Source organism: Cnephaeus nilssonii, assembly GCF_951640355.1.
Source record: "Cnephaeus nilssonii genome assembly, chromosome: 18".
Lineage (NCBI taxonomy): Eukaryota > Metazoa > Chordata > Mammalia > Chiroptera > Vespertilionidae > Cnephaeus > Cnephaeus nilssonii.
In genome coordinates, this window is record NC_137089.1 from 827,968 (window position 1) to 852,492 (window position 24,525).

A 24,525-nucleotide genomic window follows, 5' to 3' on the forward strand; every position below is an offset into this window, starting at 1 on the left:
TGTGGGCTGAGCAGGAGGCAGCGATCACTGATCCTCCCCATTGATGCTCCTCTCCCCCTCCTCTCCCTCCTCTGGGACATCAGTACAAACAGTGAGAAGGAGGAAGTGGGCTGGGGTGTCACAGGGGAGCCGCGGGCAGCGGGGACAGTCCCTCCAGCCAGCGAGAGGGGCTCAGAGGGAAGCAGCGGAGCGAGGACCCCGCACGGGCCGTCAGCCGCGGAGGGCGGAGCCAGAGGCGCCTGGGCAGCAGCAGAGAGGAGACCCCAGGGGAGCATTGACCCGCGCGGGCGGAGGGCAATGGGGGATCACGTCACACCAGCGGAGGGAGAGCCCCACCAAGCCAGGCCTGGACGCAGACACACCCCCACATCCCAGGGAAGCCGGCGGGGCGGGGCGCTCAGGCACCTGCAGGCGCCAGCAGCAGCGACCCAGCCAGGAGCGCGGGGTGCAGGCCCAGGGACTTCTGGGAGCGCTGGCGCCCTGGGGGCGGGGTCTGCAGGGGCCCACTGGCTCCCGTCATGCTTTGCGCAGCTTCTTGAAGGTTCTGCTTCATTCCCATGACGGTTGGGCCAGCGCAGAAGGTTCTAGAAGGTCAGGGTGCTTTGGGGGGCAGGTTCCCCAAGGTCAGGGCGCTTTGGGGGGCGGGTTCCATAAGGTCAGGGTGCTTTGGGGGCAGGTTCCCCAAGGTCAGGGCACTTTGGGGGCGGGTTCCATAAGGTCAGGGCGCTTTGGGGGCGGGTTCCATAAGGTCAGGGCGCTTTGGGGGCGGGTTCCATAGGTCAGGGCGCTTTGGGGGCGGGTTCCATAAGGTCAGGGCGCTTTGGGGGCAGGTTCCCCAAGGTCAGGGCACTTTGGGGGCGGGTTCCATAAGGTCAGGGCGCTTTGGGGGCGGGTTCCATAAGGTCAGGGCGCTTTGGGGGCGGGTTCCATAAGGTCAGGGCGCTTTGGGGGCAGGTTCCCCAAGGTCAGGGCACTTTGGGGGCGGGTTCCATAAGGTCAGGGCGCTTTGGGGGCGGGTTCCATAGGTCAGGGCGCTTTGGGGGCGGGTTCCATAAGGTCAGGGCGCTTTGGGGGCAGGTTCCCCAAGGTCAGGGCTCTTTGGGGGCGGGTTCTATAAGGTCAGGGCGCTTTGGGGGCAGGTTCCCCAAGGTCAGGGCTCTTTGGGGGCGGGTTCTATAAGGTCAGGGTGCTTTGGGGGCGGGTTCCATAAGGTCAGGGTGCTTTGGGGGGGGGGTTCTAGAAGGGCAGGAGCTTTGGGGGTCGGGTTCCAAAGGGCTGGGAGCTTGGGTCGAAGTGAGACATGGAAGGTTCCAGAAGGTCTGGGCACATCATGGGTGGGGCTGAAAAACCAGACCTCAGCCTTCGGTCAGGGGCAAGGTCCTGGGGGCAGCCCTGGGCCTGGGGCCTGGGCATAGGGGGCATCCGGCCTGCCCAGCTCCAGCCCCGCCCCTGCCCGCCTCCCCTCCCCCTGCTCCGCCCACCTGCGCCCTGGCCTCCTGCCCACAGGTCAGTGCTGCCCGCGATGCTGCTGCTCTGCGCCCTGCTCCTGGCCGGGCTGCCGCTGGGGACGTGCAAGTGTGAGTGCCCGCCCGCCAGGTCTGAGGCAGGGCCCCCAGGGACCCGGGTCCTGGGAAGGATGGGGTGCAATTCCCACCCCTTCGCCAGTAGGAGCCCCTGGTCCCCGAGCCAAGAGAGGTGGGCAGGGGGGGGGAGGCCTTGGTCTGGAGCTGCGCCCTGGAGGCCCGGGGGGCTCCCACTGCAGGCAGGCAGCAGGGGTGCTGGGTCCAGGGAGATCTGGGGGTACAGGCCTCAGAGGGGGCCGCACCCGCAGAGCAGAGGTCTCCGGCCACCCTGGGGGGTTCCCTGGGCCTGCCTCTGGGAACAGGTGCAGCTCCCGGTGGACTTGGCTCTTGCCCAGGGAGCTGGTCCTGCGCACTCGTCCTCAAGGCCGGGAGAGGGGCGGGGCGGCGAGCAGCTGGTGCAGGAGTGCCCTCTCTCCTCAGTCACCTACAACCTGAAATGCTACGATTGTGCGATAATCAACACCTTCCAGTGCCAGGAGATTAAGACCTGCGAGTATGAGATCAGGCGCTGCTTGACAGTCTCCATCCGTGAGTCCCCTCCTCCCCGCTGCGGGCGGCCACGGGCACTCAGGGGCAGCGCCAGGCGGCTGCACTGTCCTAGGCCCGGGGCGTGTTGGCAGCACTGGGCCGCCCGGGAAAGCTGGGGGTCCGCCCCTCAGAGCCACGTGCGGGGAGGGCGGCTGGCCGTGGACTTGGCTCCCAGGGTCCCCAGCAGATGGCAGTGAGGCCGAAGCTCAAGGTCTCCACCTGGTGCCCCTGCGGCCCGTGGTTCCTCCTGACCCAGGGGCTCTGGTCTCTGGAGGCGCGTCCAGCTGCCAGGCCACGGAGTGGCAGCCCGTGGCCTCCGGGGACAATGCCTGCCCCCCTGGAGGCTGGGCGGGGCCAGAGCAGAGCCGGCCTTGCAGGTGCTTCCCCTTGTCGCTCTGTCTCCCTCTCCCTCTCGTCCGTACACATGTTCTCGGTGAGGATGGAGCAAGAGGGACAGGGCCTTTGGTCAGTGTGGCTGTGTTGAGGTCCGTCACTGTTGGAGGCAGAGGGCACCTGAGGACCGGCTGCTAGTGGAGTCCCGGCCCTCGGGTGGACTCGGACATTCTTTCTCCGTCAGGAGCTCCAGGCAGGGGCCTGGCCGGGGTGGTGCAGTGGTTGCCCATCGTCCCAGGCACCGAAAGGTTGCCCGTTCGATTCCTGCTCAGGGCACATACCTGGGTCGGGGGCTCGGTCCCCATGAGGGGTGTGCAGGAGGCAGCCGGTAGATTGTCTCTTTCCTCGATGTTTTGCTCTCTCCCTCTCCTTCCCTCTCTCTGTAAGAGTCAGTTTAAAAAGTTAAAAGAAAAAGAATTCTAGCAACATAGTGACATTCGGGGTGAGGGTGTGTGCACGGCACAGTCCGTGAGTGTGAGCGTGAGCGTGAGCGGGCCCGGTGTTCACAGCAGAAAGCGGGAAGCGGCGGTTTCCATCTCGGTTCCGTTTCAGGCCTGAACGAACGGGAAATGCTCGTGTACAAGAACTGCACCAACAACTGCACGTTCGTCTACCCGTCCCAGATGCCGCCTCCAGCCCCCAAGGCCCTGAGGACCAACAGCTTCTACTGGGTGTACTGCTGCGGGAACATGGTCTGCAACGTGGGGGGGCCCACCAACCTGGAGCGGGACATCCTTCCCGACCAAACCATCGAGGAGGAGCTCGAAGGGGCCGTGCGGCTGGCGGGCGGGGGGCTCTGGAGGGCCCTCCTGAGCTTCGCCTCCATCCTGGTCAGCGGCGCCCTGACCTGAGGAGTCCTTGCCTCGGCGACGGGGTCCCGCCTCCCCTTCCCCCTTTCCTCAGAGCAAGTCCATTCCCCTTTGCTGTCTTGTGAGCCAGAGACCCTGCCCCGCAGCCCCCGCTGGCCACTTTCCCATTCACCCGCGGGACGCAGTTCAGGGAGAATAAAGAGCTTCTGTTGGCTGCTGCCCCTCGGGTTCATTGGGGGCTGGTGCTGATGGCTTCTCCCCGAACATGGAACATCGCCGCCCACAGGTCGAAGGCACTTTCCCCCCACAAAGCCGCGCAGTTGCAGGGAGGCGCCTGGAGCAGGGTCTCAGCTGCCCAGAGCTCGGCCCTCAAGCCCGCTGCGATGGCCTGGAAATCGGGGAGTCTGGCTGCTGCTGTCACTGGGGCCCTGGGGGGCGTGTCAGGAAAGGCCAGCCTGCTGCCTGCCCCCCGCCAGTTCCTGCAATGGCGGCCCGATGGCTAACAGTCACAGCACACACCAGCCTCTGACAGGGCGGATCGGTGCTTTAGCATGTCCACAATGTGCCGCCATCACTATCGCATGGCAGGGCACTTCACCCCCCAAAAACTGCATCCAATATGCAGCCCCTGCTCCCCCGCCGGGCACTGGGCTGAGCTGGCTCTCTGGAGCTAGTGCCGGGCTCTGGGCAGATTCCCAGGAGCCGTGTCTGCAGGGGCGGAGGGTGGAGAGAGATGGGGGGGAAGCTCCATTCCCAGCAGGACCAGCAGGGAGGACTCCTGTGGAGATGGAGCCGCCCAGAGTCCCCTGAAGGCCGGACACCCAGAGGCGGTCTCCAGGCCCCCACCCTGAGTCCGGCTCAGCCCGTGGCCTGAGGCCCGCGGCAGCCTCTCCCGGTGGGTGAGGGTCAGGGCAGGAGGCAGAGAGAATGGGGAGGAAGGACCCCTCGCGTGGAGTGGGCGGCAGCCTGGGGCCCTGTCCTGACGGGGGAGACCTGCGGCTGCTCCTCCTCAGCCCCTCCTCCCAGGTCCCGGGAGACAGAGAGCCGTGACTCCTGCACGGACTTGGACTTGACCCCCAGGTTACCAGAGTGGACTCACCAGTTCTCCCGGGCCGCTGTCCTCCCCGAACCTCGGCCAGGTGGACGCATTGGGGCCCACGTTTTGCACTCCTGATTTAAAGGGCACCCGTGCAAAGAGGGCCAAAGGTCAGGCTCCAGTCGTGCACGGAACAAATGCTTCTGCATGGGGACTCAGTGGGGGCGGGGCAGTGGGGGAGCCTTCCAGAAAGAGTCTCTGGCCCCGAAGGAGGCCGGTGCGGCAGGCAGAGGGGTGCTCTGGGCCATCCCTGAGCCACGGAGGAGGCCATGCTGTCACCCCTGAGCCCTGTCTCTGGGGACAGGCGGGAGCCCCTGTGGTGGCCAGCAGTGCCCGTGCTGGAGCGCACTTGTAGCCTGTTGGGCCCCTACTGTGTGCTCATCCTTGCCCACAGCCCACTGCTCACGCGTGTCAGCCTGGGGAGCAGCCCTGAGGCTGGGGCGGGCCCCCGGGGCGGGGCGCTGCCCGGAGGCCCCGAGCAGCAGAGTCAGCCCAGCAGCAGCGTTTCCAGCAGGAGGTGGGGTGTGCGAGGGTGGGGGGAGCACTTCCAATGCCTTGACAGTGGGAGCGTCGCGTCATCACAGGATGAGGACAGCAGTGGGTAGGGGTGACGGTGCCGTGGACAGACTCCTGGGAAGGCACTGCGGAGGAGGGGACAGAGGGGAGCGTGGGAAAAGGATCCAGTGGTCAGGGGCTTCTCCTGGAGGCAGACTCGGGTCGTCCTCTGCTCCCAGCAAGGGCTGGGCGAGTGCGGGGGCATGGGGGTGGGGATGGGGCAGCAGGAGCCGCGCCACACTCACATGGGCTTTTCTGCGGCAAAGGGGGGGGGGGGTCCCCGGCAGAGCCCCAGTGCCCATGGGGGTGCGCCCTCCCTCCCAGGACACAGCGGAGCTCCGAGTCCCCGCAGGCCACGCGGACACAGGCTGAGCAGCAGCCAGAGGTGGGAAGAGTTTGTCCCCCACAGGCCGTTTTCTGGGTGCAGCTGAGCACAGCGGAGGATGACCGCAGACGTAGGGGTGGGGCCCGGTGAGTGTGGCTCAGGGGTTGAGCATCGACCTCGGAACCAGGAGGTCACAGTTGGATTCCCACAGTCAGGCACAAGCCCAGTTTCAGGCTCCATCCCCAGTGTGGGCTGAGCAGGAGGCAGCGATCACTGATCCTCCCCATTGATGCTCCTCTCCCCCTCCTCTCCCTCCTCTGGGACATCAGTACAAACAGTGAGAAGGAGGAAGTGGGCTGGGGTGTCACAGGGGAGCCGCGGGCAGCGGGGACAGTCCCTCCAGCCAGCGAGAGGGGCTCAGAGGGAAGCAGCGGAGCGAGGACCCCGCACGGGCCGTCAGCCGCGGAGGGCGGAGCCAGAGGCGCCTGGGCAGCAGCAGAGAGGAGACCCCAGGGGAGCATTGACCCGCGCGGGCGGAGGGCAATGGGGGATCACGTCACACCAGCGGAGGGAGAGCCCCACCAAGCCAGGCCTGGACGCAGACACACCCCCACATCCCAGGGAAGCCGGCGGGGCGGGGCGCTCAGGCACCTGCAGGCGCCAGCAGCAGCGACCCAGCCAGGAGCGCGGGGTGCAGGCCCAGGGACTTCTGGGAGCGCTGGCGCCCTGGGGGCGGGGTCTGCAGGGGCCCACTGGCTCCCGTCATGCTTTGCGCAGCTTCTTGAAGGTTCTGCTTCATTCCCATGACGGTTGGGCCAGCGCAGAAGGTTCTAGAAGGTCAGGGTGCTTTGGGGGGCAGGTTCCCCAAGGTCAGGGCGCTTTGGGGGGCGGGTTCCATAAGGTCAGGGTGCTTTGGGGGCAGGTTCCCCAAGGTCAGGGCACTTTGGGGGCGGGTTCCATAAGGTCAGGGCGCTTTGGGGGCAGGTTCCCCAAGGTCAGGGCACTTTGGGGGCGGGTTCCATAAGGTCAGGGCGCTTTGGGGGCGGGTTCCATAGGTCAGGGCGCTTTGGGGGCGGGTTCCATAAGGTCAGGGCGCTTTGGGGGCAGGTTCCCCAAGGTCAGGGCTCTTTGGGGGCGGGTTCTATAAGGTCAGGGCGCTTTGGGGGCAGGTTCCCCAAGGTCAGGGCTCTTTGGGGGCGGGTTCTATAAGGTCAGGGTGCTTTGGGGGCGGGTTCCATAAGGTCAGGGCGCTTTGGGGGCGGGTTCCATAAGGTCAGGGCGCTTTGGGGGTGGGTTCCATAGGTCAGGGCGCTTTGGGGGCAGGTTCCATAAGGTCAGGGCGCTTTGGGGGCGGGTTCCATAAGGTCAGGGTTCTTTGGGGGGCGGGTTCTACAAGGTCAGGCTGCTTTGGGGGCGGGTTCCATAAGGTCAGGGTTCTTTGGGGGGCGGGTTCCACAAGGTCCGGGCGCTTTGTGGGGCGGGTTCCATAAGGTCAGGGTGCTTTGGGGGGCGGGTTCCCCAAGGTCAGTGTGCTTTGTGGGGCGGGTTCCATAATGTCAGGGTTCTTTGGGGGACGGGTTCCATAAGGTCAGGGCGCTTTGGGGGCGGGTTCCATAAGGTCAGGGTTCTTTGGGGGGCGGGTTCCATAAGGTCAGGGTGCTTTGGGGGGCGGGTTCCATAAGGTCAGGGCGCTTTGGGGGCAGGTTCCATAGGTCAGGGCGCTTTGGGGGGCGGGTTCCATAAGGTCAGGGTTCTTTGGGGGGCGGGTTCTACAAGGTCAGGCTGCTTTGGGGGCGGGTTCCACAAGGTCAGGGCGCTTTGGGGGCAGGTTCCATAAGGTCAGGGTGCTTTGGGGGCAGGTTCCATAAGGTCAGGGCGCTTGAGGGGCAGGTTCCATAAGGTCAGGGCGCTTGGGGGGCAGGTTCCATAAGGTCAGGGTGCTTTGGGGGCAGGTTCCACAAGGTCAGGGCGCTTTGGGGGCGGAGTTCTTGAAGGGCAGGAGCTTTGGGGCTGGGTTCCAAAGGGCTGGGAGCTTGGGGTCGAAGTGAGACATGGAAGGTTCCAGAAGGTCTGGGCACATCATGGGTGGGGCTGAAGAACCAGACCTCAGCCTTCGGTCAGGGGCAAGGTCCTGGGGGCAGCCCTGGGCCTGGGGCCTGGGCATAGGGGGCATCCGGCCTGCCCAGCTCCAGCCCCGCCCCTGCCCGCCTCCCCTCCCCCTGCTCCGCCCACCTGCGCCCTGGCCTCCTGCCCACAGGTCAGTGCTGCCCGCGATGCTGCTGCTCTGCGCCCTGCTCCTGGCCGGGCTGCCGCTGGGGACGTGCAAGTGTGAGTGCCCGCCCGCCAGGTCTGAGGCAGGGCCCCCAGGGACCCGGGTCCTGGGAAGGATGGGGTGCAATTCCCACCCCTTCGCCAGTAGGAGCCCCTGGTCCCCGAGCCAAGAGAGGTGGCCGGGGGGGCAGAGGCCTTGGTCTGGAGCTGCGCCCTGGAGGCCCGGGGGGCTCCCACTGCAGGCAGGCAGCAGGGGTGCTGGGTCCAGGGAGTTCTGGGGGTACAGGCCTCAGAGGGGGCCGCACCCGCAGAGCAGAGGTCTCCGGCCACCCTGGGGGGTTCCCTGGGCCTGCCTCTGGGAACAGGTGCCTCTCCCGGTGGACTTGGCTGCTGCCCAGGGAGCTGGTCCTGCGCACCCATCCTCAAGGCCGGGAGAGGGGCGGGGCGGCGAGCAGCTGGTGCAGGAGTGCCCTCTCTCCTCAGTCACCTACAACCTGAAATGCCACGAGTGTTCGATGATCAACACCTTTCAGTGCCCGGAGATTAAGACCTGCGAGTATGAGATCAGGCGCTGCTTGACGGTCTCCATCCGTGAGTCCCCTCCTCCCCGCTGCTGGCGGCCACGGGCACTCAGGGGCAGCGCCAGGCGGCTGCACTGTCCTAGGCCCGGGGCGTGTTGGCAGCACTGGGCCGCCCGGGAAAGCTGGGGGTCCGCCCCTCAGAGCCACGTGCGGGGAGGGCGGCTGGCCGTGGACTTGGCTCCCAGGGTCCCCAGCAGATGGCAGTGAGGCCGAAGCTCAAGGTCTCCACCTGGTGGCCCTGCGGCCCGTGGTTCCTCCTGACCCAGGGGCTCTGGTCTCTGGAGGCGCGTCCAGCTGCCAGGCCACGGAGTGGCAGCCCGTGGCCTCCGGGGACAATGCCTGCCCCCCAGGAGGCCGGGCGGGGCCAGAGCTGAGCCGGCCTTGCAGGTGCTTCCCCTTGTCGCTCTGTCTCCCTCTCCCTCTCGTCCGTACACATGTTCTCGGTGAGGATGGAGCAAGAGGGACAGGGCCTTTGGTCAGTGTGGCTGTGTCGAGGTCCGTCACTGTTGGGGGCAGAGAGGAGGTGCTGGCGGGGCAGAGGGCACCTGAGGACCGGCTGCTAGTGGAGTCCCGGCCCTCGGGTGGACTCGGACATTCTTTCTCCGTCAGGAGCTCCAGGCAGGGGCCTGGCCGGGGTGGTGCAGTGGTTGCCCATCGTCCCAGGCACCGAAAGGTTGCCCGTTCGATTCCTGCTCAGGGCACATACCTGGGTCAGGGGCTCGGTCCCCATGAGGGGTGTGCAGGAGGCAGCCGGTAGATTGTCTCTTTCCTCGATGTTTTGCTCTCTCCCTCTCCTTCCCTCTCTCTGTAAGAGTCAGTTTAAAAAGTTAAAAGAAAAAGAATTCTAGCAACATAGTGACATTCGGGGTGAGGGTGTGTGCACGGCACAGTCCGTGAGCGTGAGCGTGCCCGGTGTTCACAGCAGAAAGCAGGAAGCGGCGGTTTCCATCTCGGTTCCGTTTCAGGCCTGAACGAACGGGAAATGCTCGTGTACAAGAACTGCACCAACAACTGCACGTTCGTCTACCCGTCCCAGATGCCGCCTCCAGCCCCCAAGGCCCTGAGGACCAACAGCTTCTACTGGGTGTACTGCTGCGGGAACATGGTCTGCAACGTGGGGGGGCCCACCAACCTGGAGCGGGACATCCTTCCCGACCAAACCATCGAGGAGGAGCTCGAAGGGGCCGTGCGGCTGGCGGGCGGGGGGCTCTGGAGGGCCCTCCTGAGCTTCGCCTCCATCCTGGTCAGCGGCGCCCTGACCTGAGGAGTCCTTGCCTCGGCGACGGGGTCCCGCCTCCCCTTCCCCCTTTCCTCAGAGCAAGTCCATTCCCCTTTGCTGTCTTGTGAGCCAGAGACCCTGCCCCGCAGCCCCCGCTGGCCACTTTCCCATTCACCCGCGGGACGCAGTTCAGGGAGAATAAAGAGCTTCTGTTGGCTGCTGCCCCTCGGGTTCATGGGGGCTGGTGCTGATGGCTTCTCCCCGAACATGGAACATCGCCGCCCACAGGCCGAAGGCACTTTCTCCCCACAAAGCCGCGCAGTTGCAGGGAGGCGCCTGGAGCAGGGTCTCAGCTGCCCAGAGCTCGGCCCTCAAGCCCGCTGCGATGGCCTGGAAATCGGGGAGTCTGGCTGCTGCTGTCACTGGGGCCCTGGGGGGCGTGTCAGGAAAGGCCAGCCTGCTGCCTGCCCCCCGCCAGTTCCTGCAATGGCGGCCCGATGGCTAACAGTCACAGCACACACCAGCCTCTGACAGGGCGGATCGGTGCTTTAGCATGTCCACAATGTGCCGCCATCACTATCGCATGGCAGGGCACTTCACCCCCCAAAAAACTGCATCCAATATGCAGCCCCTGCTCCCCCGCCGGGCACTGGGCTGAGCTGGCTCTCTGGAGCTAGTGCCGGGCTCTGGGCAGATTCCCAGGAGCCGTGTCTGCAGGGGCGGAGGGTGGAGAGAGATGGGGGGGAAGCTCCATTCCCAGCAGGACCAGCAGGGAGGACTCCTGTGGAGATGGAGCCGCCCAGAGTCCCCTGAAGGCCGGACACCCAGAGGCGGTCTCCAGGCCCCCACCCTGAGTCCGGCTCAGCCCGTGGCCTGAGGCCCGCGGCAGCCTCTCCCGGTGGGTGAGGGTCAGGGCAGGAGGCGGAGAGAATGGGGAGGAAGGACCCCTCGCGTGGAGTGGGCGGCAGCCTGGGGCCCTGTCCTGACGGGGGAGACCTGCGGCTGCTCCTCCTCAGCCCCTCCTCCCAGGTCCCGGGAGACAGAGAGCCGTGACTCCTGCACGGACTTGGACTTGACCCCCAGGTTACCAGAGTGGACTCACCAGTTCTCCCGGGCCGCTGTCCTCCCCGAACCTCGGCCAGGTCCACAGTGCAGCCTCAGCATTCTGGGGAACCCGGGTGCTCCTGGAATTAGGATTTGGGGTGTGGGGGCCCCTCTTCTCTAAGGCATATTTGGCTCCCAGGCCCTAGGACCACAGCGTGGAGAGGGCCGGGCTGTCCCCTGTCAACCCTGGGTCCGTGCTCAGGGCGGGTGAGCAGGTGACAGCTTGGACTCTGACCCGGAGAAGCTCCACGGTCCCGCAGAGGACCCGCAGACGGGGTCTCCGGCCGGGTCTCCGAGGGGGACATTGCAGGGTTGGCGGTGCTAATTGAAGGATGGTTCTGGAGAAGGGGGCACGCTGCAGGGGGTGGACACGGCGTGTGTGCTCGCCCCTCCTGCGCCCCTGGCGGCGGGGCCAGGCACAGCACAGCTTGAGGGGTGCTGAGTGGGCAGGCACCCCGGCGGCTGGGCTGGGAGGGAAGGTGGAGGCGTGTCTGTGACTGTTGCAAATGGTAGACGCCCAAGGTCTGGGAGAGCTTCTACAATCAGGTTGAACATGAACCAGGGAAGCCTCATTCAAAAAGGACCGACCCGGCCCGCGTGCCTCGAGGCTGAGCATCGACCTCTGAACCAGGAGGTTACTGGTTCTATTCCCGGTCAGGGCACACGCCCAGTTCCTTGCTGGATGTGTGTGCAGGAGGCAGCTGATCCATGGTTCTCTCTCATCATTGATGTTTCTCTTTCTCCCTCCCTCTCCCTTCCTCTCTGAAGTCAATAAAAATAGACTTACACAAAAATGGATCCAGAGGCCCCAATGGGAGTCCCTGCACAGACCCCCGGCACGTAGAGGCAGCTATATCGGGGCTCCAGCAGGAAGAGGGCAGTTCCTCCTTGCCAGCCACCCAGCGGGGGCCGAACCCTCGCCAGGACACCCAAACTCTCCTGTTCCCTCCACAGGCCTTGGGCTCCGTTCAGAGCCCCGCCCACGTCCTCCCTTTTCTCTGTCAAGTCCCACCTGTTTGCAGGACTCTGTGTGGGACAGCATGCTTGTGCCGAATGACAGTCCTCTGCTGTTCCCGAGAAGCCCCGCCTTACACTGGCTGTGTGGGGGGGGCGGACTGTCCCCGGTTCCCCCTGCGGGCCCCGAGCTGCTGGGACACCCCGGTTTATCCAGTTTGCCGCCTCCTCGGTCCTGGGAAGTACCAGCTGCCCACGCGTAGGAGCACGCGCGTCCTGCATCCTGACTCCTTGCTGCCCAGACAGCCACCCCTGGGGACCCCGAGAAAATTACCCCCGCTCTCTCCCTCACCCAGTGTCGCCTCCTACAGGCCCCAGAGGGGAGCGGGCGGCGGCTCCTGTGTGGGCGCACTCAGAGGCCGCACCTGAGGCAGCACGGCCAGGCTGGCACGCTCCCAGCTGCAGGGGCCTGGGGCAGTGTGCAGGCCGGGGCAGTGTGCAGGCCGGGGCAGTGTGCAGGCCGGGGCAGTGGGCAGGCCGGGGCAGAACAACTCTCAGTGGCCCTTCTGCTCAGGCCACTGGCTTCCCACCAGCCGGACACCCAACAGCTAGGCCCCTGGCGAGGTGCTCTGTGTCCTGAGCATGCAGGCCTTCCTCTGTCCCCCACACCCTGGTCACAGCTCTGAGACTGGACAGCTCCCAGGGCCAAGGCTCAGGCTGCACAGGGGACCTGGGCAGGGCCCAGTGTGTGACCAGGGTCAGGGGTCAGAGTGTGACCAGGGTCAGGGCTCAGAGTGTGACCAGGGTCAGGGGTCAGAGTGTGACCAGGGTCAGGGCTCAGTGTGTGACCAGGGTCAGGGCTCAGAGTGTGACCAGGGTCAGGGCTCAGAGTGTGACCAGGGTCAGGGCTCAGTGTGTGACCAGGGTCAGGGCTCAGAGTGTGACCAGGGTCAGGTCTCAGAGTGTGACCAGGGTCAGGGCTCAGAGTGTGACCAGGGTCAGGGCTCAGAGTGTGACCAGGGTCAGGGCTCAGGGTGTGACCAGGGTCAGGGCTCAGAGTGTGACCAGGGTCAGGGCCCAGTGTGTGACCAGGGTCAGGGCTCAGGGTGTGACCAGGGTCAGGGCTCAGAGTGACCAGGGTCATGGCTCAGAGTGTGACCAGTGTCAGGGCTCAGAGTGACCAGGGTCAGGGCTCAGGGTGTGACCAGGGTCAGGGCTCAGAGTGACCAGGGTCATGGCTCAGAGTGTGACCAGGGTCAGGGCTCAGAGTGACCAGGGTCAGGGCTCAGGGTGTGACCAGGGTCAGGGCTCAGAGTGACCAGGGTCAGGGCTCAGAGTGTGACCAGGGTCAGGGCTCAGGGTGTGACCAGGGTCAGGGCTCAGGGTGTGACCAGGGTCAGGGCTCAGAGTGTGACCAGGGTCAGGGCTCAGAGTGTGTCCAGGGTCAGGGCTCAGAGTGTGACCAGGGTCAGGGCTCAGGGTGTGACCAGGGTCAGGGCTCAGAGTTTCTGCCTGGGGTTAAGGTCTCTCAGTGGAGGGATGGAGCCCCTCTGGGCTGACAGGACCCCAACCCAGGCCGCAGCCCCAGTTCCCTCCTCCCCTTCCCTGCACACCCCTGGGTGGGGCACGGGCTCCCTCTCAGCCACGCTGGGGAACAGAGTCCAGCGCTAGGCCAGGGCCAGGGTCTGGGCTCAATGGGTGAGCACCAGCGTGTAGAAGGCGAGTAGCAGATGCCTGGCTAGCTGCAAGGGGCGCTGGGGCCTCCCCGGGGGCTGCAGAGTCTGTGTCTCTCAAGTGCTCATTGAGCCCTGGCCGGGGTGGCCCTTGTGAATAGAGAGCGTCGGCCTCTGGACCAAAAGGTCCCGGTTCGATTCCGGTCAAGGGCACGGACCTCGGTTGCAGCTCCTCCCTGGCCCTGGGCCCGGGTCCGGGCACGTGCAGGAGGCAGCCCATCGATGTTTCTCTGTCTCTCCTTCTCTCCCCTGCGCTCCCTAAGGGTCAGCGGGAGATCCCCGTGAGGAGGAGTGACAAAATGAAGGGAAGGCTGAGACTCAGAGGCTCAGGTTTCTCAGGTCCTGTGAGCGGACACCGCGCCCACAGACCCCCCGGAGACCCCAACGCAAGACACGCTGCGCCTGCCTGCCTGCCTGCCTGCCTGCTGGGGACGCCCAGCAGACTCTCCTGGGGGAGAGTTTGGGGAACCCATCGCCTGGCTTGGCTGGTCCTACTCCTGTCCATGGGCTCCCCCTCTGCTCTCAAGGGTCTCCCCCTCCTCACCCCAACTTCCACGTGTCGAGACACGGGCTGCACACAGGGCCCGGGGCGCCACCTGACTGGCCTCTGTAAATGTGGGTCTCCCACACCCCCCCACACAGCCTTTCATCCCCGCGCCCCAGCACGAGGGCCCGCCCGAGCCGGGCGCTGCGGAGGGACAGCAAGGCCTGGCCTGGGGCAGGGGGAGCCCAGAGCCCGGCTGTCCCCGCTCCCGCAGCTTCTCGGCAGCACCGTCACTCCCAGAGGCCTGGGCCGGTCGCGGGCGGTCACCGGCGGTGGCCTCAGCGAGGGGCTGCCCTCGGCGGCAAGAGCAGCGGCACGTGCGGTGGGGCTCGCCTTCCCGGGGACGCGGGCAGGGAGTGCCAGCGGGAAGGCTGCAGAATGTTCCTGGCCCGGGCACCACCTGCCCCTCCCTGCGGCCTCGGAGCAGGGTCCAGGGCCGCCCCTCCCAGCATTCCACACGTGGCCGGGCCTCCTGTCTGCGGTCTGGAACCATCACGCCCTCCCCAGCCATGTGCCCCCCTTTTTAAATGATGTTTTATTGATTCAGAGAGGAAGGGAGGAGAGAGGGAGCCATGGACGCTGCCTCCTGCACGCCCCCCACTGGGGATTGCGCTCACAACCCGGCACGTGCCGGACCGGGAATCGAACCGTGACCTTCTGGTTCATAGGTCGACGCTCAACCCCTGAGCCCCGCCGGCCGGGGAGCCATGTGCCCCCTGAAGCAGAGCCAGAAATGTTCTCAGATCGGGGCAGAGGGCTGAGGTGGGGTTCGGGGAGACCCAGGCCTGAGGCCAGGACGGCTCCAGGCGGGGCCCCAGGCTTGGAGGGCAGGTGGAGAGGGAGGGTGGGCGGGAGGGGTGAGTGGAGTGGATGCCGCACGGTCCTCAGAGCCAGGCCTGGAGGTGGACAGCAGGGACCGAGAGCCGGCTGGGGTGCTGGGCCCCTCAGAGCAGCGGCCGCGGCACCCCAAGGAGGTTGCTGGAATGCAGGGTGTCAGGCCAGCACTGACCAGGCCCCGGGCAGCCACACTGAAGGTCCAGACACGGGTCCAAAGCCAGCTTTCAGCTCCGCGTGCCTCAGTTTCCCCATTAAAGGGGCTGGGCACCGCCCCGCCTGTCCAGGGCCATGTCCTGCAGACCAGACCCAGGGCAGGGCTGTGTCCCCCAGCCCCCCAGAGTGGGCTACACCCCATAGACCGCCGTCCCTGTGCCTGCTTTTAAAATATATATATTTTTATTGATTTCAGAGAGGAAAGGTGAAGGAAAGAGAGAGGAAAGGTGAGGGAGAAACATCAATGGTGATAGAGAATCATGGATCGGCTGCCTCCTGTACGTCCCCTACTGGGGAGCGAGCCTGCAACCCAGGCATGTGTCCTGATTGGGAATCGAACCCTGACCTCCTGGTTCATAGGTCGACGCCGAACCACTGAGCCCCTCCAGCCGGGCTGTTCCTGCTTCTTGGTCCCCAAGTCCGGCTGGGCAGCTGGCCGTGGCGGGAGCGAGGAATCCAAGGCTCAGGACGGAGGGAGGGCAGCGACAGGCACAGTGACCATCGAGAGCACCCCAGGGCCCTGGGGGCGGGGGCAGCCGGGCGCCCCAGTCAGGTGGCCCTGCTCCCCAAGCTCATCTCCGGGTAAATTACTAGGTCTGCCCGGCCGGCCGCTGTATAAAGCCGCCCGCACACCTGCGCCCAGTCCCTGCGGCGGACGCCCCACCATGAGGCCGGTGCTGGTGGTTCTGCTCCTGGCTGCGCTGTGCGCCGACGTGGGTAAGGGCCGCCCGCCGGGTGCCGGACGGGCAGGGGCTGGGGCCGCGGGGCTGGCTGGGCCACGGGGCCTGTGGGTGGGGGCTGCCGGGACCGAGGCTGAGGCCCCGACGTGCAGGCCTGTGACCCCCTGGGCCCTCTTTCTGGTCAGCCTGGTCCTTGTGGGGCAAAGCAGCAGTGATGGGCTGCGCGGGGGCCTGGGGTCAGGGGCGTCCAAGGGTCTTGTTCTCCGAGGGCAAAAGGGATTCCTGGGAGGCGGGACTCTGAGGGCGAAAACCAGGAGAAGGAAGGGGTGCTGCCCTCTCAGCCAGCTGGGCCCCACCTGACGGCCTGGCTGTGGCCGGGAGCAGCTGCGCCCGCAAGGGCACCGGAAACGAGGCCCGAGGAGGGGGTGGCTCAGCCTGTGATTATCAGCTGGATAATTACCCCCACCCAGAGCTAATTACCCCCCACCCAGGGCTAATTACCCCCCGCAGCCTCCCTGGGCGTGGGGCCTGATGAGCCTCCTGACTGCCTCATCAGGAGGGGGGGGCGAAATGGGGGTGGCAGCTTGGGGAGCTGGAGGGCTTGTGCCCAAGGGCACCGGCTGGGAAGCACCTGCGTGAAGGGCCGTGGCTCCGGGACGTGGGACCACCGGGCCTCCCGGGGACCCGAGGCCGCCGCGGTCTTGCTCGGAGGAGCCGAGGCTGCCCGCCCCGCAGCACCCAGGGCCCCGCACAGAGACGCCCGTTTCCTCTTTTAACACATAAATATTTTACATTTTCTTTTAAAATTTTTTTTTATTGCTTTCAGAGAGGAAGGGAGAGGGAGAGAAACATCCATGATGAGAGAGAACCATTGATCGGCTGCCTCCTGCACGCCCCCCACTGGGGATCGAGCCCGCAACCTGGGCATGTGCCCTGACCGGGAATCGAACCCGGGACCCTTTAGTCCGCAGGCCGATGCTCCATCCACTGAGCCACACCAGCTAGGGTGAGGCCTATTCTTCTTGGAGGTTCCAGAACCCTGGTCTGGGGAGCAGGGCCTCTGAGCTGGGGGTGAGGGTGCACTGACCTCACCCTCCTGCTGGCCCGGGGTTCAGCCACCTGCACCCCCCACGCGCCACACCGGGAAAGGGGCTCCGACATCAGTGGGTCCAGCCGGGGAAGGTGCCGTCACCCCAGGTCAGAGCGGGGCCACCTCGTCCTGCAGGGCACGGCACGGGGCACCCCTTGCGAGAACCCCCCAGGGCACCTGGCTGCCTCCCGGAGCACAAGCCCCACCCGGGACGGGGCTCCTGGCTTCCCCACTTGCACCCCTGCCCCGTCACAGCTCTGGGGTCCTCTAGCCTGGTCCCCGCGGCCTGCTCCCCGCCCCGCACCTGCTCCCCGAGGGCCCTTTCCCCAGACCGCACGTAGACACCACCCGAGTCCGTCCGGGGCCGGCTCCAGGGCCACCCACCCCAGGAAGCCTTCCCAGGTGGCCCCGCCTCTATCGGGCCCCGTCCCTCTCGGCCAGGTGTTCCCTGGGCGGCCGGTGGGGTCCCCAGCCCTGGAGCCTTGTGCTCATCTCCCCGTCCCTGGGACCAGCAGGCGGGGTGGGGGGCCAGGGCCTGTGCTACAGGCCCCCCGTGATGGGCCAGGGGCGGGGTCACCGCAGGCCAGGTGGGGAAGGGCAAGGCCGTTCCTTCTAGTCACTAAACGGCGCGCGGTACCTACTGTGCGCGCGGTACCTACTGTGCGCGCGGTACCTACTGTGCGCGTGGTACCTACTGTGCGCGCCATTCTCTGGGCCCCGTGAAGGGCGATGCAGCTCCTCCCGCGAGCCTGGCCATCTCGGGCTGCGGCCAGGCCCATCTTAGGGGCGAGGACCCCGAGGCTCAGGAGGGGCAGGCACAGGGAGAGGGGACCCGCTGGCCTCTGGGGCCAACCCTCCTTGCCTGCAGACGCCACGCCCCCCGCCCCTGCACCCTCACTCCTGCTGACAGACAGGGACTCACACACATAGGGCCACCACCAGTGAGCTGAGGCCCAGCCCCTCGACCCATCCCGGGACCAGGAGCACCTCTGCAGGGAGGGAGGGGGAGGCTGAGAGAGGACCAGCGGGCGCAGGCAGCCCAGGCCCGGCCCGGCCCGGCCCAGCCACCTGACCGCCACGCTTCCCTCCTCTCAGCCTGGGCCCTGCACTGCCACGTGTGCTGCGGCCACGCCAACTGTGAGTCCCTGGTGGAGTGTGCCCAGACGGACAAGTACTGTGTGATCACGCGGGCCAGTGAGTACCAAGCCCACCCCGCGCCCAGCCCACCAGGCCAGACCCACGGGACAGCACGCCCTCCGGCAGGAACCCCGAGTGCGGCCCACCCCGGCTGCAGGGGCGGGACCAGCCCGTCCCACCTCCCTGTGGATGTGAAGGTCTCAGCTCTACCCGCAGCCCCCAGCCCCCAGCCCCCAGGTGGGCTTTAGAGTTTAATGTCTGTATGTTTTTTATTTTTAAAATATCTTTTTAATTGATTTCAGAGAGAAAGGGAGAGAGAGAAACATCCACGATGAGAGAGAATCATGGATCGGCTGCCTCCTGCACGCCCCACACTGGGGATCGAGCCCACAACCCGGGCCTGTGCCCTGACCAGGAATCGAACCCTGACCTCCTGGTTCATAGGTCAACGCTCAACCACGGAGCCACATGGGCCGGGCTGGGCTTTACAGTTTACAGGAGAGGGAGTCCCTGTTCCGTAGGCCGGAGGTGACAGTGACAGGCGGGACAGGTGTGGGCGGGCCAGCGGAGCCGGCCGGAGGGCCTCTGGGGAGACGAGTTCCTGTCTGGGGTGGTGCCCGGCCGCCCAGGCTCCGGGAGGAGGGTCAGTCCCTCAAGGTGGCTTCCTTCCCAGGACCCTCCCAGCTGCCCGCACCACACCGCCTCGGGGCGGGGGCAGACGATGGCAGTGACTGGGGCCCAGCTCCCTCCCCAGGGCTCTGCTTCCCAGGCAGCCCCCCGCCCCCGCCCCTGCCTCTGCTTCCCTGTGGGCCCCAGAGCTACTGCAGGCTGCCCTCTCCTATGGCCCTGCGCCCCGTTTCCTAAGGCTTCCAGCCCCAGAAAGGCACCGGGTGAGCAAAGGGCCTGACCATCCTCTGGACCGAATCCCAGACCTGGGTCAGAGGAAAGGGGGCAGAGAGGGGGGGTGAGCCCCTCGGCCACTCCCTGCCCCCCCCAGGTGTCAGAGAGGAGCCTGGTCTGAGGGGAGACGGTACTCCCCGGCCCAGAGCACCAGGAAGGACCCCCTCCACTCACACACACTCACACACACTCACACACACACACTCACACACACACTCACACACACACACTCACACACACTCACACACACACTCACACACACTCACACACACTCACACACACACACTCACACACACTCACACACACACTCACACACACTCACACACACACTCACACACACACACTCACACACACTCACACACACACTCACACACACACATTCACACACACATTCACACACACTCACACACACACTCTCACTCACACACACATTCACACACACATTCACACACACACACTCACACACACACTCACACTCACACACACTCACACACACACACACACTCACACACACACTCACACACGCACACACGCACACACACATTCACACACACACACTCTCACTCACACACACACAGACACACACACTCACACACACACTCTCACTCACACACACTCACACACACACATTCACACACACACACTCACACACACTGATACACACACATTCACACACACACTCACACACACTGACACACACACATTCACACACACACACACTGATACACACACACACACTCACACACACACACACTCACACGCGCTCACACTCACACGGCGAGGGGCTCTCTGGGACCCTCACACCAAGCTCCGGGGAGCCCCGAGGGGCGGTGCCTGTGGAGTTGGGCCCAGGGCGGCTGGGCGGGCGGGCGGGCGCATGCCACCCACGGCCCCCCTGTCTCCACAGCCAACCCCGGCGGCATCCTGGTGATGAAGTCGTGCGCCCCGACCTGCCCCAACAGCACCGTGTCCTCGGACGGCCGCGCCCTCTCCGTGTCCTGCTGCCAGGGCAGCCAGTGCAACCGCAACGGGGCCGGGGGCCTGGCGGGCGCCCTGTGGGCCAGCGCCTCGGGCAGCCTGCTGTGGGCGCTGCTCTGGGCCGCCTGGTGAGCCAGCCCGCGGCCGGCCGGGCCCCACGCCCCTCGGCCTGTCCCCAAAGGAGCCCCTGGCCATGACCACAGCCCTGCCACCCCTCCTGCTCCAGAGCGGTCCGTGCAGGGGGAGGCGGGTCCGGGGTTCCGCGTGGGTCTCCCCCGGGCCCATCTGCGCAGGCCTCCCTCCCGCCCAGCCCTGCTGCCGTCCGCCCTCACACACCATGGCGACCTCCTGGGGGCCAGGCGGGGCGGTCTGGGCCGGGTCTCCGAGGGGGTGAGGAGAATAAAGGCGCAGAGCCCTGCTGTCCTCTGGGCGCTGTCTGTGGGCGTGTGGCTTCGCTTCTCTTCTTTTCAATAAGAGCACGGGCCTTCTCCCTTTTAAACACGTTCATTGCTTTCAGAGAGGAAGGGAGAGGGAGAGAAAGAGTCACTGATCGGCTGCCTCCTGCACACCCCACACTGGGGATGGAGCCTGCAACCCGGGCACGTGCCCCAACCGGGAATCGAACCCGGGACCCTTTGGCCTGTAGGCCGACGCTCTATCCACTGAGCCACACCGGCTGGGGCTTTCTGAGGCCCCGCCTTGAAACAAGGCGCCCCGATTCCCTCGGGGGGAGAGGGATACCCCAGCCTCCAGCCCCCACCTCCCTCCGCAGCCAGACGTGTGGGCTCCAGAGACCCAGGAGGAGGTGGCACAGGGTCTGGGCGGGGCCGCCCTCCCAGGAGAAAGGTTGGGGCTCAGGGTTGGGCACCCCGCCCGGCCTCGTGGTGAAAATTTCCCTCCTGCCTGCTTGGCTTGGGATCGGGCAGGCCCCATCCCTGCAGGTCTCAACTGAACCCCCCTGGGCCGCCACATGACAGCCCATGACTTCCTCCTCCCAGAGCTTCTGTGTTCAGAAGTCGAGGCGGGGCAAGGAGACGGTTTCCATGATGACAGTGGTTTCCCTCACTACACCTGGGGAAACTGAGGCACAGAGCTGTCCGGTTCGCTCCTGGGTGGGCAGAGGGGTCTGCGATAAAGCCGGGTCCTCTCCACTGTCCCCCCACGGTTGCCTCACGGCCGTCAGATCAGCACTCAGGGGGCGCCCTGCCTACCAGGGTCCCACGGGCACTGGACACCACAGTGACAGGACAGACTGGGCCACCGCCGGCAAAGCGACCAGGAAGTGGGGGCCGCCGCCGGGCCGTGGGGGGGGGGGGAGGGCCGCCGGCCTCTCAGAAGGGGAGGTGGTGGCTGCCATGGACTCGGAAGGCTGCCGGGCAGCAGGTGCGAAGGCCCAGAGGTCGGCAGGGCTGGGGGGCTGCAAGGAGACCCCAGCGCGGGAGCCCCGAGGTGGCAGCGGGTACACCCGCCGAGCAGGGCTCCCAGGCAGCAGGACAGGGAGCTGCCTTCGCCCCCAAGTGCCCTCCCCCCGCCCCACTGGCTGCTGGGTAGGGAGATTCGGGTGGCCTGGGCCACACATGGGCTCAGGCTGGGACTCGTTACTCCTGAAATGCCCGAGGGGGGCCTGGGCGGACGGGGCGCAGAGAGCTCGGGCTGAGCAGCAGCGTGCATGGGCCTGGGGGTGACGGCAGCCCCCCCGACCTTCACACCCACCCAGCTCCGCGTGACCTGGCCCGCCGTCGGGGCTGCTCTTGTACCGGGCACAGCGCCGGGCGCCCCTGGGCCTCCAGGTGCCCCGTCCCTCCACCCAGCAGGCCCTGCTCCCGGAGCCACCCAGGCTCCCGCTTGCACAACTTTCCCAGGCTGATGACACAGACACTCACTCCCCTAAGCTCCGGGATTGTGGTGAGGAGCTCCCTGGCAGGCCCAGCTGGGACCCACCTCCTCCCCGGGGCCTGTCCCCACACCCAGAGCAGCTGCAAAAACACGCACCCCTTGGACCAGGAACAGGTGCCAGAGCCGGGTCCCTGGGGCCACCGAGCGGAGCGGCTGCTGGGCAGCCGCCTGGGCTCCGGTCTCGGCCACGTGCGGACCCTCAGCTGGGTGTCCGGCCCTCGGCTGAGGCTGAGACAGCCCCCCGGCCCCCTCCCTGCGCCTGCACGGGCGGCAGGAACCTGGGCGGTGCAGGCAGGGTGTGGGGGAAGCGGTGCCCGTCTGAGGTCCGGGCTCACGTGCTTGGGAAGACAGTATCCCAGTCCCGGAATTTCACCAGCTGTTTCTAAACATCTTGTTAAAATTCCAGGTTGTCCGGGAGTGTTTGGGCGGGGCACAGTGGGTGGGCATCCACCTATGAACCAGGAGGTCACAGTTCTATTTCCGACCAGGACACAGGCCCGGGTTGCGGGCTCGATCCCCGGTGTGGGGCGTGCAGGAGGCAGCCGATCAGTGATCCTCTCTCATCATTGATGTTTCTCTCGCTCTCCCTCTCCCTGCCTCTCTGAAGTCAATACAAACAAGAGTGATATTTAAATATTTAAGAAAAGAGTGATGGCCCCCGACGGGAGGGGGCTCTTCCATTCCATGGGGACAGGGGACGGAGTGATGGGGAGGCTGCTTGTCACAAGAGGGACTGACGCTCAGTGCAAGAGGAACTGGTGCCAGGCACTGGATGGATGGGCGGGCAGACGGCAGAGCCCGCGTCTCCGGAGGACACTTACTTCCCGCGTGAGGGCTGGGATCAGTGGTGTCCTCCGGGGTCCCCCTCCTTTATCGGATCATCTTCAGTGAGAGGAGCGGGTCTGCCCATCAGAGCCCTGCCGGTTCACTCCATGGTTCTTGAGAGTCACTGGCCTCTCTCACGGGGGGCAGGCATGTCAGTAAGAAAGGGAAGAGGGAGGAGAAGGCAGAAACACCATTGTAGCGAACTCCTGGAGGATCTGACCGGGTGTGAGTGGATGAGGAGATGGGTGGATGGGTGACTGGGTAGACGGATGGATGGATGGATGGGTGGATGGGTGAATGGATGGGAGGATGGGTGAATGGATGGGAGGATGGGTGAGTGGATGAATGTGTGGATGGGAGGATGGATGGATGGATGGGTGGATGGGTGGGTGGATGGGTGGGTGGATGGATGGGAGGATGGATGGGTGGGTGGATGGGTGGGTGGATGGATGGATGGATGGATGGATGGGTGGGTGGATGGATGGATGGGAGGATGGATGGGTGGGTGGATGGGTGGGTGGATGGATGGGTGGGTGGATGGATGGGTGGGTGGATGGATGGATGGATGGATGGATGGATGGATGGATGGGTGGATGGGTGGATGGATGGATGGGTGGGTGGATGAATGGATGGAAGGATGGGTGAATGGATGGGAGGATGGGTGAGTGGATGAATGTGTGGATGGGAGGATGGATGGATGGATGGGTGGATGGGTGGGTGGATGGATGGGAGGATGGATGGGAGGATGGATGGGTGGGTGGATGGGTGGGTGGATGGATGGATGGATGGATGGATGGATGGGAGGATGGATGGGTGGGTGGATGGGTGGGTGGATGGGTGGGTGGGTGGATGGATGGGTGGGTGGATGGGAGGATGGATGGATGGATGGATGGGTGGATGGATGGATGGGTGGGTGGATGGATAGGTGGGTGGATGGATGGATGGATGGGTGGATGGATGGGTGGGTGGATGGATGGATGGGTGGGTGGATGGGAGGATGGATGGGAGGATGGATGGATGGATGGATGGATAGATGGATGGATGGATGGATGGATGGATGGATGGATGGGTGGGTGGATGGGTGGATGGATGGATGGATGGGAGGATGGATGGATGGATGGGTGGAGGGATGGATGGGTGGATGGATGGGTGGGTGGATGGGTGGGTGGATGGATGGATGGGAGGATGGATGGATGGATGGGTGGATGGATGGATGGGTGGATGGGTGGATGGATGGATGGGTGGGTGGATGGATGGATGGATGGATGGATGGATGGATGGATGGGTGGATGGATGGATGGATGGATGGGAGGATGGATGGATGGATGGATGGATGGATGGATGGATGGGAGGATGGATGGATGGATGGGAGGATGGATGGATGGGAGGATGGATGGATGGATGGATGGGAGGATGGATGGATGGATGGATGGATGGATGGATGGATGGGAGGATGGATGGATGGGTGGATGGATGGATGGATGGGAGGATGGATGGATGGGAGGATGGATGGATGGGTGGATGGATGGATGGGAGGATGGATGGATGGGTGGATGGATGGATGGATGGGTGGATGGATGGATGGGAGGATGGATGGATGGGTGGATGGATGGATGGATGGGTGGATGGATGGATGGGAGGATGGATGGATGGGTGGATGGATGGATGGATGGGTGGATGGATGGATGGGAGGATGGATGGATGGGTGGATGGATGGATGGATGGGAGGATGGATGGATGGGAGGATGGATGGATGGGTGGATGGATGGATGGATGGGAGGATGGATGGATGGGTGGATGGATGGATGGATGGGTGGATGGGTGGATGGATGGGTGGGTGGGTGGATGGGTGGTCTCAGAGCAGGGACCCCGGGGGGCTGGTCCCAGAGCGTCGCCTGCCCGGCCTGAGAACTGGTTTGTCTCAGACATAGGAACCCAGGGCTCCGGCCGGGATTTCCCAGGGATAGGCTGCGCCCCGAGAAAGGGCAGGGCTGTGTGTGACCAGGGAACGGGCTGCGCCCCTAGGCAGGGAAGGGCTGTGTGTGGCCGCTGCGGTGTGGGCAGGGCGGCCCTGAGTCCCAGCCCCAGGACACCAGCTGCACCCAGCCGCCCAGCATCGGGAAGGCTGGCTCTGGACAAGGGCCCAGGTCCCAGGGGAGAACTAGGATAGGGGCCCGGCCAGGCCCTGGGAGCAGGCGACGGGGGCCGCCAGGCCGGAGGCCCCGTGTGCAAAGTGCCTCTCTGGCAGGAGGGAGGAGCTGGGCCCTGGCTCCC

At 65.5% G+C, this 24,525-nt stretch overlaps 3 protein-coding genes across 3 annotated transcripts; all 3 read left to right on the plus strand.

The window, feature by feature from the left end:
- Positions 1-1,522: 1,522 nt before the first annotated feature.
- Positions 1,523-3,355, plus strand: LOC307114240 (glycosyl-phosphatidylinositol-anchored molecule-like protein; the record flags this gene model as incomplete). Its single annotated transcript, XM_079796525.1, has 3 exons — positions 1,523-1,577; positions 2,004-2,111; positions 3,057-3,355. 3 exons carry the CDS (start codon positions 1,523-1,525, stop codon positions 3,353-3,355), a joined length of 462 nt encoding a protein of 153 aa, XP_079652651.1.
- Positions 3,356-7,562: 4,207 nt separating this feature from the next.
- On the plus strand, positions 7,563-9,405 carry LOC307114266 (glycosyl-phosphatidylinositol-anchored molecule-like protein; the record flags this gene model as incomplete). Its single annotated transcript, XM_079796569.1, has 3 exons — positions 7,563-7,617; positions 8,044-8,151; positions 9,107-9,405. 3 exons carry the CDS (start codon positions 7,563-7,565, stop codon positions 9,403-9,405), a joined length of 462 nt encoding a protein of 153 aa, XP_079652695.1.
- A 6,005-nt stretch (positions 9,406-15,410) lies between these two features.
- LOC307114283 (lymphocyte antigen 6D-like) lies at positions 15,411-19,662 on the plus strand (the record flags this gene model as incomplete). The annotated part of the gene is made up of 3 exons (XM_079796587.1): positions 15,411-15,462; positions 17,611-17,709; positions 19,460-19,662. The coding sequence occupies 3 exons, from the start codon at positions 15,411-15,413 to the stop codon at positions 19,660-19,662; spliced, it is 354 nt and encodes a 117-aa protein (XP_079652713.1).
- Positions 19,663-24,525: the final 4,863 nt, after the last annotated feature.